Here is a 14,816-nt window from a genome sequence, read left to right as displayed (position 1 = left end):
AGGATTTTCATGCATTAGTATTTGACAGATCACGTGGGATTTCAGACATGGTGTCAAAGAGAAAGATGCTCAGTATGCTTTGACATTTCATCATGAATAGACTTACTAACGAGCAACTCTTGCAAATCATTGAATTTTATTACCAAAATCAGTGTTCGGTTCGAAATGTGTTCAAATTTTGACAAATTTTGTTCAGCGATGAGGCTCATTTCTGGTTGAATGGCTACGTAAATAAGCAAAATTGCCGCATTTGGAGTGAAGAGCAACCAGAAGCCGTTCAAGAACTGCCCATGCATCCCGAAAAATGCACTGTTTGGTGTGGTTTGTACGCTGGTGGAATCATTGGACCGTATTTTTTCAAAGATGCTGTTGGACGCAACGTTACGGTGAATGAACACATTTCGAACCGAACACTGATTTTGGTAATAAAATTCAATGATTTGCAAGCGTTGCTCGTTAGTAAGTCTATTCATGATGAAATGTCAAAGCATACTGAGCATCTTTCTCTTTGACACCATGTCTGAAATCCCACGTGATCTGTCAAATACTAATGCATGAAAATCCTAACCTCAAAAAAATCACCCTTTACAAGGCGTATTTAAAAGTTGGTCTCACACGAACAGCTGTTAACAGCCGGGCAGCTCTGACGGTATTAAGATGACAGATTTTTGTTTGCATTCTCTCAAGGTGGCCTCACGCGAACAGCTGTTAACAGCCGGCCAGGTTTCACGGTATTAAGAAGTCAGATTTTGTTTGCATTCTCTTTGTTGTCATCTTCTTTTTCGCATATTCTCTGCTCATGTACCCATGTTGCCAAACCGTCGATCAGCTTGATGGCAAAATGGCGGATTGCACCATATGATTTGTGTTTGTTGTACAAATGAGACCACCTTTAATTGTTTCGCCTTGGCATTCTCTCACATAAACAGCTGTCAAAAGCCGGGCGGGTTTGACGGTATTAAGTTGTCAGATTTTTGTTTGCATTCTCTTAGTTTTTATCTTCTTTCTCGTGTATTGTCTGCTCATGTACGCAGAGGAACACAATTTTCTTTGCGTGTGTTGGCAAAACGCCGATCAGCTTGATAACAAAAAGGTTAATTGCACCATATGATTTGTGGTTGTTGTACAAATGAGACCTCCTTTAATTGTTTCGCCATGACATATTCTCTGCTCATGTACGACACGTATACACACATGCACACAAACTTGTGTGTGTTGGCAAAACGTCGATCAGCTTGATGACAAGATGGCGAATTGGACTATATGACATGTGGTTGTTGTACAAATGAGACCACCTTTGTTTCGCCATGCCCTCACTAAATACTAGACATGGTTAGTTTGAAAAGAGGGTGCGTCCCATCTCCACTCGATACGGCTGATTGTCCGCGATTGCAGTTGCAGCTGGTCCGTATGGAGCATTCCACTATTCGTAACCTGTGGACGCGGCCGTTAGCTCCCATATGAGCTTCTCGTTACGACAATGAACACCATGCTCAAATACAAACAGCATGCCTATGTCAAGGGAAGGTCGGTGGAGACTGCCCTGCACGAGGTTGTGCATGAAATAGAAGAATCCTTCGATGCCAAAACGTACACACTGGCGGTATGCATTGACATCGAGGGGGCTTTTAACAATGTGCGGACCGAAACACTGATCCAATCCTTAGACCAGTACCGGGTGGACCCGGTCCTTGGAGACTGGATAAACCATATACTAAGGAACAGGTGGATAAATTGTGTGTCCCACGACATAAATATAAGGGAGTAATTGGCACAGGGCACGCCACAGGGGGCCATTTTATCGCCACTTCTATGGGTGACCAACATATAATGACATATTACAGATGCTGACTGAGGAGGGAATTGAAACCGTCTGCTACGCAGGCGATGTTATAATACTTCTAAGGGGTAAGGATCCGAACGAGCTACAAAAGGGTCGAAAGGATCTTGCATATGGCATATGGCTGGGCTAGACCCTGGGGTCTCAATGTCAATCCAGAGAAGACTGAAATGCCTGTTCACGACGAAGACGAAGGTGGGCCAATTCAACCCACCAGGTTTCCTCAATAAGACGATTTCGATATCTGACAAGGTAAAAGGACTCTGAATTGGAAGTGTCACATTCAAGAGCGTAAAGAGAAGGCTCGCAGATGTTGGACACTATGTAGACGGGCCGTAGGCTCGGAATGGGGCCTGAATCCGAGAATCCTGAATCCTGAATCCACTGGCTCCACAGAAGCGTGGTTAGACCAATACTTGCTTACGCATCAGAAGTTTGGTGGACTGCTATGGAGAAAAAGTGCAACATAAGGACCATACAACAGGTTCGAATAACATGTTGTCTTGGCATAGGCGGAGCGATGAGGACAACGCCCACTATGGCACTGAAGACTATTCTAGATATCCGACCCATTGACATACAGATTAAGTGTGGGGCAGCCACTGCGGCTATGAAACTTAAGGCGATGGGAGAATGGATTGATGATGGGAGCAGTTCATACCATCGCGGTATAATCGAGGCGACGATAGGAAACCTGGAAGGAAGGAAAGAAGTTTCCAATCGGATACCAGAAATGCACCTTGAAGTCGAGTGCGAGGCACCGCTGCCATCGGCACAGTCTTGGATTGACGAAACCCTAGTATTGCCATCTGGAAGATCATGTTACACTGATGGATCAAAGCTAGAGGACAGAGTGCGCCTGGGGGGTTTATATTGAGAACCCAGGGACTGAGATCTGTTTTAGGCTGCCTGACCATAATACGGTCCTGCAGGCGGAGATCCGGGCGATCACGGAATGCGTAAAGTGGTATGGTGCTAACGCGAGTACGTCGAGTGTGAACATCTTTACCGACAGTAAAATGGCAATAACAACCAGGACGGTAAGTTCACGAACAGTCTTGCAGTGTAAGAAGGAGATTAACGCCTTCTCTGAGGGTGGAAAAATCCGCATCGTTTGGGTGCCGGGCCATAACGGAGTAAGGGGAAGTGAAAGGGCAGACGATTTGGCGTTAATGCCAGGGGACTGCCGTCAATAAACTTGATTAACCCGAAGCCATTCGGGTCGATGCAGTCCGAGTTAAAGGAGTGGGCGACGAATGCGCATGCAACATTGTGGAAGAGTGAAACGGTCGGAAGTACGGTGAAAATCCTATGGGGGATCCAGATCATGAAAAGACGAGGCTATAACTGAAAGGAAGCAAGGTCAGTATAGCTATTGGGACACATAGGATTACGAGCTCACTTATGTAAAATTGGTGCGGCAAGTGATAGCATGTGTAGGGCATGCGGGGAAGATGACGAGACGTTGGAGCATTTCCTTTGTCATTGCCCGGCTTTCGCGTCTAAGAGATACCGGCACATAGATGGAGATAATACAAGACATGAACCAACTTAGGGGAGTGGTATTGAAAACAATTAAGGATTTTGTAAGTAGCACGGAATTCCTTACTTAAATTTTTTTTAAAGGTTACTTTTTTGTATTTAGAGCACACAACAAGCCGATTACTGGCTTAGGTGTATGTCTATAGTGACATGGGGCGGATTAATATCTGCACCCTCTTTCCAACCTTACCTAACCTAACACCATACAAATCGTAGCTCAGAGTTTCAAACCGTATGGTGATAATAGTCATTCCGTGCCGGGAATGCTGTTTACTCTTGCCTATTTGCTCCAAAATACTTCGGGAGTAGACAGAAGTGGGATTCTGCACGACATTTCCCAAAGATTTGTATTGTTGATTTTATTATTGAGCCAGTGATATTACCTTATATGATTATATGAGTTAACTCTGCTGAGAGCATGATATATTCATTTACAGGTAGTGACAGTTGCCCAACAACGAAATATTGAGTGCACTATCTGTCAAAATCAGTGATTACTGCAACTCTGATTTTGTGTACGTTAATGGTTCGCGCCATTTTTCATTGTTTGTGTGTGTATGGTTCTTAACTATAATACACACACCACCAAAACTCTTTGACCAAAACTCTTTGACAGATAGTGCACTTCACAAGAAAAAATTGTAGTCAGCTGTTAACGGTACCCTACCTGCTAAATATGCCATTGCTGAGAGTATGACCATACCTTTTATTGCTCTACCTTGTGTGATAATTAGCGGGCTTTCCAAAACTGCATAGATCAGCTGTTTGTGTTTACTAAAACTAAACTGCTAAACTTGATTACAACCAACACGTGCAACATAAATAATATTAATTTAATATTCTTTTAAGATTTCTAACAAAAGCTATGGAATTGGATAACACCATAAATTATGAAATGATGCAGAATGTCACCGAAATCACCACCAAACGGCGAACCGTAGTGGGACCATGGAAAAACAAGTATGTACATGCCTATTCTTTTCTAGACCATACATTTTGATGTCTTCCACTTGTGAATAGATCAGAATTTCAAAAAGTATACCAGTGGTTATTTGGCGAAAATTATTCGGCAGCCACACGCCAGCAAGCTCTTGCTGAGATACGCATATGGAATTTGCGACGCAGCACTCAATGTCCAGCAGCAGTTTTGGCCACAGCCGTCATTATCGAAGTACAACAAAAGGATCATCCCGACACAATATACTCAGCCGAAGATTTACAAACATTGTACGCCAACGCCTTTACACGTTTCTTCAATTTCATGTCCTCCATAATGCAAACGCACAATATGAGAACCATGTATCAGACGGCCAAGGAATTGGGGCTTGAATCATTCGTGGTCGATTTGCGTCACATTTGTGCACACGGTCAAGTTCTGCCACCATTGCAGGTGTTGCGAAATACAGCTGAATATTGCATTGGATGGCTGCATGACTACTATTGGGTAACTCAGTTAAATAGCATGTGTGATGTGGATGCAACACGTATACGGCGTAAGGACAAGACCAATTTTGATGACAATGTTTCAGCTCTATTCGAAATTTACGATGCCGCTCTTGAAGGCCACATGAAGGGTGCAATGAATGTAAAAGCCCTTAAACGCCATTTGCACGGCAAACGTTTTCACATTGTTAAAGCATACTACACGGAGAATAACCTGACAAATTTACAGGAAATTTTCGATCATATTGCGAAGAAGTTGCATTCTCTGGTTAAACGTGATGTGGCCATTAAGGATATATCTGATATATATATTGCTGCTTTACTCAGAATGCGATACTTCTTTACGATCTTTGGCATTGAAGATTCAGCTAAAGAGATGGAGTCTCTTATAACAGTTAATCAAACATTATTTCGCATGTTGGCAATTTATGGTTTCCTAGATGATTTGTTTTTGGCCTTTATCGAGATAGCAGAGAATCCCATTGCCGACACAACAAAGCGATTGGCCTCCAGTTTCTGGGCCGTACAGATTATAAATGGATTTAAAGCTTTTCAAAAATGCAAGCAAATGTACAAAGCGGAAATGGATGAGGTATAATATTGGGACTACATAAATTAAGCTTTATTTGGTTATATAGCTTGGAGGCGGAAATTTTTATAACACGAAATTTAAACATTTCGTATATTTTAGACAAGGTCTGTTCATTTAACACTTACATTTTCTAAACGATTCTTCTTTCAATAGAATACAAAAATTAAAGAGCCACCATTTTCATACTCCAATCTCACCGAAATATCCGCAGCTACAAGAGAATTGTATATATACAGTGGAGTTGCCATGAAGAGAACCTTTTTGTTTGGAGATCATTTTCGTCGGCCATGGGTTTGGGTATTTGAACGTGACTTTCTAGAGGAGCGCTTGGAAGTTATCAATGAATACACCGCCCCCATATTAAAAAAGTAAGTAAAATACTTGCCACGAATATAGAAGACCTGTCACATTAAGCATTTTTTTTCCAATTCTTAGTATACTGCCGCTTATAGTACCGACATTAAAAAGTCATGAAATGGAAACATTTACAAAATTAATCGATTGCTTCTTCAATGAAAATATTGAAGCGGATAAGCTTCAAAATAACAGCCCCACAGTTTACACCGTTGATGATTTGTTGAAACATGTAAAAAGCAATGACGTTTCCGCAATGGACTTAGATGATGATAAATTGACATATACGTCGCAATCGAAAACATATGGCTTGTGGTCTGTAGTAGAAGGTACGTGTTAGAATTTATTTATAGATAGGTAAGGTAAGGTAAGAGTGGCAGTCCTTTTAAAAGCTCACTTAGACAATTTTAAGTCTATTGTGACACCACGGTAGCGACAGACAAAGGCTTCTGGCGGGAATCGAACCCACAACCCCTGCACTGGTAATCCATGTACGCTACCAATTCGGCTACCGGGGCACCAATGGGGCAAATTGAAAAAAAAACTTTCGTGTGTTTTGTTCTGTTCGCTATTTTTTCAACTGGAAAAACCAAGTTGTGAGATGTCTATATGATCCCCCATCGAAATCTTGATCTTCACTTACTGCAGAAATCGCCTTTTAATTCAGATTAAACTAACCTTTCCGAAAGGAAGGGGTACTAAAACAATCCCTTGCTAAGAAAAGAGTACTTAAACTATCTTTTCCTAAGAGAAAGGGTTGTTTTTGTTATTGTAGCAGTTTGTTGTACACTGAGGCGGCAGCCCTTGCCGATGAAGGAATCCATCTGGTCAATCCGGTACGTAAAACCGGCTGCCATTGGTGAAGAAAAAGGGTATTTAACCTATCCTTTCCTAAGAGAAAAGGTACTAAAACTGCTCTTTCATAAAGGAAAAGGTACTGAAATTATCCTTTCCTAAGGGAGAGTGTACTAAAACGATGCTTTCCTAAGGGAAAGGGTTCTAAAATCACACTTTTCTGCGGGATAGGGTACTAAAACAAATCTTTCCAAAAGGAAAAAAGTTCTCTTATTGTCCTATAAAAAATTTTTTTAATTTTTTCCATTTCCATTTGATATCATTTTTTGCCTAGATTAAGAGGTTCACTATATCAAGACCCTTTGGATCCATCCCGGGTCAAATTTTTAGACATTTTTGTTTGTATTTGTAATCTACTTGTATGCTAATCTACTTTATATGCCTATTGTCTAGCTTGAATCACTTCCCATTGAGGGGGAGTTTTTCGACCCTAGGGTTTCCGCGGACCTTTGCCCCAACAAAATGTAACCGGAGAGTCTTCCCCGTTTACGGATCGGACGTCACCCAGAGAGTGACCTCTGGTCTGAAGGTATCCCGTATTTCCTTCGATCTTTGGTACACACGAGTCCAGATGGAAGTTTCTAGAAATTAAAGGCCATGGGGCCATATTTCGGGCATCGTCGACGTCCTGATGCCACCGATCGGACAGTCACGATGTACATGAACCATCAGGCAGTGCTTAAGGCTCTGCGGTCGGGAATTGCTAGTTCGAAACTGGCTAGGAAATGCATGGAGCTTGAGCTTCTTCCAACCGTGAAATGAGGCGGCTGACTAGCTGTGAGCTCCTTGGCAAGTTTTTACTTTCAATCCTGTCTTTCAGAAGGAGTAGTATTCCTTTTTAGGTAAGGGTAGTTTCACTTTCCTATATGAAGGGGTAGTTTTAGTACGCTTTCTTTGAGGACAGGGTAGTTTTATCGGCATTTCCTTTAGGCAGGGGTAGTTTTATTGTCCTTTCCTTTAGAAAAGGTTTAAGTTTAAGTACCTTTTCCCTTAGAAAAGGGCAATTTTAGTACCCATTCCATGGGAAAGGGTAGTTTTAGTACCCTTTTCCTAAGGCAAGCGTAGTTTAAGTACCCTTTCCCTTAGGCAAGCGTAGTTTTATTTTCCTTAGAAAAACCTGGCTTTATAACCCTTTCCCTTGGGACAGGGTAATTTTAGTACCCCCTACCCTATACCTTAGTAAAGGGTAGTTTTAGTACCTCCTACCCTTTACCTTAGAAAAGGGTAGTTTTAGTACCCTTTCCCTAAAGAAAGGGTAGTTTTAGAACTCTTTCTCTGAGACAAGTGTAGTTTCATTACCCTTTCCCTTAGGAAAAGGTAGTTTTAGTCCACTTTCCCTTGAATAGGTGTAGTTTTAGTACCTCTTTCCCTTAGGAAAGGGTAGTTTAAGTACCCTTTCCCTTATGAAAGGGAAGTTTTAGTACCCTTTCCCTTAGGAAAGGGTAGCTTTAGTATCCTTTCCCTTAGGAAAGGATACTTTCTTTCGCTTAGGGAAAGGTAGCTTAAGTACCCTTTCCCTCGGGAACGGTAGTTTTAGTACCCTTTCCATTAGGAAGGGGTATTTTTAGTACCCGTTCCCTAAAAAAAGGATAGTTTTAGTACCCTTTCCTAAGGAAAAGAGTATTTTCCCTGAGAAAAGTGTAGTTTGAGTACCCTTTCTTTAGGAAAGGGTAGTTTTAGTACCCTTTCCCTTGAAAAAGGGTAGTTTTAGTACCTCTTTCCCTTAGGAAAGAATAGTTTAAGTACCCTTTCCCTTATGAAAGAGTAGTTTAAGTACCCTTTCTTTAGGAAATGGTAGTTTTAGAAGCCTTTCCTTTCCCTTAGGAAAGTGTAGTTTTGGCACCCTTTCGCTTAGGAAAAGGTAGTTTTAGTACCCTTTCCCTTTGGAAGGGTAGTTTTAGTACCCTTTCCTTTAGGAAAAGGTAGTTTTAGTACCCTTTCCCAAAGAAAGGGTAGTTTTAGTAACATTTACCTTAGGAAAAGTAGTTTTAGTAACCTTTCCCTTAGGAAAGTGTAGTTTTAGTACCCTAGTTTAAGTAAAAAGGCGTCAAGTTCTGCCGGGTCGAACGTTGGATACCCACCACCTCGGGTATACATGTAAAGCACCTTTCGTTATAATCCCGTGAAAATGCATAGTTTATGCCTACATAGCAGCTATATCGAAATATGGTCCGATTTGGACCAAATTCGGCACGGACATTGAGTGGTCTAATAAAAACAAGTCATTGTTCAATTTTGTACAACAAAATATTGGTCTTTTTGGTAGCTATATTCAAATATAGACTGATCTGAAACATAAACGACATGGATGTCGAAAAGCCTAACATAAGTCACTGTGTCAAATTTCGGCAAAACCGGATTATAAATGAACTTTTTATGGGGCCAATACTTTAAATCGAGAGATCGGTTTATATGGCAGCTATATCCAAATCTAAACCGATCTGGGCCAAATTGATGTCGAAGGGCCTAACACAACTCACTGACCCACATTTCGGCGACATTGGACATTAAATGCTCATTTTATGGGCCCAAAACCTTAAATCGTAAGATCGGTCTATATTGCAACTATATCCAAATGTGAACCGATCTGGGCCAAATTGAAGAAAGATGTCGAAGGGCTTAATACAACTCACTGTCTCAAATTTCGACGACATCGGAAAATAAATGCGCCTTTTAGGGGCCCAAAACCTTAAATCGTGAGATCGGTCCATATGGCAGCTATATACAAATCTGGACCGACCTAGGCCAAATTGTAGAAAGATGTAGAGGGGCCTTACACAACTCACTTTCCTAAATTTTGGCAACATCGGACAATAAATGCGCCTTCTATGGGCCAAAAGACCTTAAATCGAAAGATCGGTCTATATGGCAGCTATATTCAAATGTGGACCGATCTGGGCCAAATTGAAGAAGTATGTCGAAAGGCTTCGCACAACTCACTGTCCCACATTTCAGCAAAATCGGATAATAAATGTGGCTTTTATGGGCCTTAGACCCTAAATCGGCATATCAGTCTATATGGGGGCTATTATCAAGATATAGTCTGATATAGCCCATCTTCAAACTTAACCTGCTTATAGACAAAAAAAAAAAACAATCAGTGCAAAGTTTCAGCTCAATATCTTTATTTTTTAAGACTGTAGCGTGATTTCAACAGACAGACGGACGGACAGATGGACGGACAGATGGACGGACAGATGGACGGACATGGCTAGATCGTCTTAGATTTTTACGTTAGTCAAGAAAATATATACTTTATAGGGTTGGAAATAGATATTTCGATGCGTTGCAATCGGAATGACAAAATGAATATACCCCTATCCTTCAGTGGTGGGTATAAAAATGTTAAAATTTTTTTCATATTGAATTGTTATGTACAATACTCTACCACATTAGTAATCTAATTGTCAATAGGTTAGGGGGTTCAAAAGTTTCGGGGCCCTTAGGTACTTCCCCTTTTGAAATAATTTTTACACATTTGTATTCTACTCATTCATACCTTTCGTTTTTTATTCATATTGCCTAGGTTGGAGCACTTTTCGTTGAGGGGAGTTTTTCGGCCCTAATGAGGTCCTTTGGCCTTTGCTTCAAAAAAGGACTCAGATTAGTGTTCCTGGGGCCAACCCACATTTCAGCAAATCGGAGGCGGGCCCTATAAAGTCCCGTTTTGCCCAGCTCCTCTCGCGGGGATCCTTCTTGCTCTCGATAACAGCACCGCTGCGATACTCTGTACCTTGTCGACTTTCCTTAAGCTCACTTTTATAATGAATTATTATATATGTTTCAATTCTTTAGAGTTAAAATTATCGCTTTGCAAACTGAATGTTTTTTTTTGCTTTCAGATGATGATTGGAAGTCCAGCCCACTTGGTCGTGTTCCTTGGGAACTATAAAAAATATTTGTTTTAAGTTTTATACCATAAGACTTTACATTTGGTTCCACAAAATTATTTTTGTAATAATTAAATCCTTATGCAGACATTCTAAAAGAAAAAAATAAAAACATCTTTTGTGATGACAAACTCCACTTTTGGGTAATCAACGATAATAAAAATTTGAAATTGTACAAAAAATTTACAATTGTTTTGTGTATTACCACAAATTCTCCAGTAAATTCTCAGAAAAAGCAATATTTGATTATTTTCTTATATCCATATTCATATCCGCTTTTATACCTAATGGCAAAAGAGTGTGTTAGCTATTTTAATACTCCCTGTTTTATTTAACATAACCATGACTGAGAATTTGCACCAAATCTATTTAGGAAATTTTTCTTTCAGTGTCCTCCTTCATCAGTTGTTCTCGTTTATCTTCATCAGTGCTGGCTTGATTGTCATTCCATTTTTGAAGGGTAGAATCAGCAAAGCAGACATAGAGGAAGCCACATCCACATAACACAGCGGCAGCTACTAAGAAAACATTTGTCCAGGCTTCAAATGTTTGCTGACACAGAAGGAAAAAAATAGATTTAGGGGACAATTAAAAAAATTTTGTTTAAGTTTTTTTTTTCTGTTTAAGATAAAGCGAAAACAGGTGCGAATTCCTTAATTCGTAGTCTAGATGCAAACCCAATCAAGTGATGGCGAATAAGAACAGAATCTTCATGCGTGAGTAGAATCTTGCCCACGACAGGTTAGGTAAGGTGTATGTTTATTGCCCCATGCCACGATAAACATATACATTGACAGTAATGGGCTCTTTATATGCTCTCAATACTGAAAAATAACCTAAAAAAGGCCTATTTTCCTGCTACATTCAAACCTCAAAGTACTCAAACCTCAATACTGAAAAATAACCTCGAAAAACCTGCTACATTCAAACCTCAAAGTACTCAAACCTCAATACTGAAAAATAACCTCGAAAAAACTTATTTTCCTGCTTCTTTCAAACCTCTTATCGTTCTATTGTTTGAACCCAACCCAACCCAGTCTGGTACCGTAACGCCACCTAAGTGCCGAAGAATGTACGCCGCGCATACCGCTCTTTGAAATAGTAAATGCTCCAAAGTCTACTCACCTTCTCTACATGCATTGTGTGTGTAAACATATCGAAAGCCATACAGTTCGTTTTCTTACTACCTCTCTGTATTCTAAGTTGGCTATCAAAGACACGGTATAGCTATGTGCACCACACTAGCTGAGACTTTGAGGTCCGATCTGTGTGATGTTCTTTGCTGTCACAGGAAGCTTAGCTGCGAGCTACAGAGTGCGTCCACAGGTTGCGGATAGTGGAATGCTCCATATGGAGTAGCTGTAACGGCAGTCGCGGCCATTCAGCGGTATCGAGCGGAGAGTCTCAGGGAGAGGTCGGGTGGCACCGTCTCTTGCACAAATACTGAGTGCCTGTGATGGACGATATGACAAGGCGAGTTATTGGCGCCTTTAAATAACCAATGGCCATTCTGTTCCCGTGGCGAACAATCCTTTAGATTGGAACGAACAGGAGTTTGACGGGGATCGCCACCACCATATGAACAATCCCATGGCAGCTGGTTGTACGTACCGGATTGACCCGATGGAATTCTTCATCGGCAAAGGCTGCCGCCTCAGTGTATAACATACTGCTACAACAACAACAACCATATGAAAATGCGGTTACAACAACAACATTTGATCCACTAGCCGAATTCAGAATCGATTTCGTAGCGCTTCCATCTTCGATGCTCTTTGATGGCGTAGTTCGCGCCATTAATTCAGGCTGCGCCGACTTAAAAGGTTTCGCATTTACGAAGATTTCCCCGGTACTCAAGTTATTTGTCCTCTGATTCCACCTTATTCCGCAATGCTCCAGCTGTGGATGAATGGTTGCCTCATACTTAATCTCAATGTCTATAAGTCGGATATATAGAATTGACTCCAGTGTCCCAGTACGTTGGTTCTCATCACCCCACCTATGCCAAGACAACACGTTCTTTGAACTTGCTGTAATGATCTTACTCTCCATCGCCGTCTTACTGAGGTCTAAGTTAGTATAGGTCTAACCCCGCTCTTATAGAGTCCTTAGACTATGTTGTTGTTCTTGTTGTTGTAGCAGTGTGTTGTACACTGAGACGGCAACCCCTGCTGATGAATGATTCCATCGGGTCAATCAGGTACGTCCAACCGGCTGCCTTGGGCTAACTCTTGGACTATCTTCGGAATCGGCCTTCATTTAGAGCCTACCTACTCTCTCAATACGTTGCTGGATTTAACACTTCCAGTTTGGTTTCCTGTACAAGATGACATTCAAGTATATGAGCTTGTTGGATATCGAAATCGTTAACTATTGAGGAAACGTGGCACCTCGAATTGGCCGACCATCGTCTTCATCATAAACTGGCAGATTTCAGACAGGGTTAATTTTCTCTGAGTTTCGATTCTTTATTCTAGCCTTGTCGTTGTTGTTGTAGCAGTTTGTTGTGTTCTATCTTTCGTCTGCTTGATTCTGTCGAATATTCAGAACTCTGCGAATAAGGTGAGGTGCGTCCAGAGGGATCTTGGTCGGAGTTGGTCAGGCTCGGCTGTTAAACACGTGACGTGTGTTGTGTGGTTCCAGGACACAATCGGGACACATATCCACGTTGGCCTTAATCCTTGCCTTGAAGGAGTTGAGGCGGCTGCATGTGCCGGATCGTAATTGAGCCAGAACTACTCTGGTTTGCCGGGGAGGTAAATTTCTGCAGTTGCAATGGGAGGCGGTCGTTCCCACATTCACCCGGTAGCTATTTACCGCATTTGCTACCGTGTCTGCATTAAAGTTCTCTAGACCCGCTTGATCTAGAGGTTCTCTTTTGTAGCGCTGTACCTCACACTCTAGATCATGTAGATCCACGCTTCTGGACGGTGAGGACCTTTCCACAAGATGATGATTTGGATGATCTTTGCGATAACAGCCCAAAAGGTATTGCTTAGACAGCATGTCTCCTGATGGAGGTGGTCCACATGTGAACTGAGGAGACACCCCTTGGCAGTTCGAATGGCGGCATTCTGGCAAATCCGAATATTATTCCACTTCGTGTCACAGAGTTGACGAGACCACACTGGCGCTGCATAACTTAACAATGACCGGCCAATTGCTTTGTACGTGGTCAACCAGGTTTGGAATAAAGGATAGGTAGAGGTTAAACAGTGCCGGAGACATCACCCCGCCTTGGGGAACTCCCTGTTTCGCTCTATGGTGCTTCGGCTTCTTATCCCTAAATTCCATAAATAACTGGCAACCACAAAGATAATTCGCGAACCAGCGTTTCAGGCCTGGCTGGAGGGATGTGTTGACGAGGTGCTTAAATAGTTTGGCATGGCTGACCGAGTCGAATGCCTTCGATAAGTCCAGCGCCACGAGGACCGTCCTATCACATGGCCTGAGCTGATTGAAGCCACGGCAAATGTGTGAGGTAATGGCGTGCAAAATAGTTGTTGTGCTATGCATGCTTTGCAAAAGGTGTTGTTGTTGTAGCCACATTTTCATGTGGAGGTGGCGATCCTCGTCAAGCTCCTGTAGGTGAGAAAGCTTGTTCCAGCCTAAAGAACCGATCGCCGGGAGAACAGTGCGGCCATTGGTTAATGGCCGCCTTGTCATATCGAGCATTCAGCGAGCTGAGTCTAGAAAACCCCGGGTAGTCAACGAACTTAGCGGAATTTCTGCCTATAACACTTGAAACAATGTAACTTAGGCACCGGTTTAGGAAAGCTGTGGTCTACTGTTAAGTCACTCTCGAACTCCGGTAGACGGGATGACAGGACCTCAGTCACTTTTGACGATGTAACCATGACTGATCTGAAGAGATGCGCCAGGTTGTTCAACCGCCAATTTATTTTGCATCCCGAGAGTGCTAGGGCTAGGAGGAGAGCTATTCGTCTCTGAGTCGATGCACAGCTACCACAATTTACCGTGGACGAAGTTACGAAATCGACCGTAGCGCCAAGTCATTCAAGGCTTTGAGCCCCGATGGAATCTCTACACTGAAGAATCTGGATCTACCTGGTCTGGATCTACAACTGCCCTCAACTTCTCTTTGGACACTTATAGTACCCGATGTCTGGAAGATGGGCAGAGTGATATCTCTACCGACACGGTCAACCATACTAAACTATTTGAGGACATCGCCAACACGTCCCTCTAGCCAAGCCTGAAACGCTGGTCGCGAACTATAAGTGTGGTCGCCAGTCATTCATGAAATTTAGGTATAAGAAGTACAAAACACCGTAGAGTG

General features: G+C 42.0%; 2 protein-coding genes across 3 annotated transcripts in view; one reads left to right on the top strand and one right to left on the bottom strand.

Annotated features, from left to right (window-relative positions):
* Positions 1-4,176: 4,176 nt before the first annotated feature.
* Positions 4,177-10,647, top strand: LOC106086596 (uncharacterized). The gene is made up of 5 exons (XM_013251336.2): positions 4,177-4,342; positions 4,403-5,417; positions 5,571-5,785; positions 5,853-6,100; positions 10,469-10,647. Exons 1-5 carry the CDS (start codon positions 4,248-4,250, stop codon positions 10,516-10,518), a joined length of 1,623 nt encoding a protein of 540 aa, XP_013106790.2. The 5' UTR covers positions 4,177-4,247; the 3' UTR covers positions 10,519-10,647.
* A 68-nt stretch (positions 10,648-10,715) lies between these two features.
* Positions 10,716-14,816, bottom strand: part of LOC106086597 (vesicular glutamate transporter 2) — a 355,269-nt gene continuing 351,168 nt past the window's right edge. For both annotated transcript variants that reach the window (XM_059360684.1, XM_013251338.2), the window contains one exon: positions 10,716-11,068. In XM_059360684.1, the coding sequence (XP_059216667.1) occupies positions 10,886-11,068 (183 nt within the window). In that variant the 3' untranslated portion in view covers positions 10,716-10,885. The remainder of the gene's footprint in view (positions 11,069-14,816) is intronic.

The sequence above is a fragment of the Stomoxys calcitrans genome, chromosome 1 (assembly GCF_963082655.1).
Source record: "Stomoxys calcitrans chromosome 1, idStoCalc2.1, whole genome shotgun sequence".
Lineage (NCBI taxonomy): Eukaryota > Metazoa > Arthropoda > Insecta > Diptera > Muscidae > Stomoxys > Stomoxys calcitrans.
The sequence above is the reverse complement of the archived record's forward strand: the minus strand, read 5'-3'. Positions and strand labels throughout refer to the sequence as shown.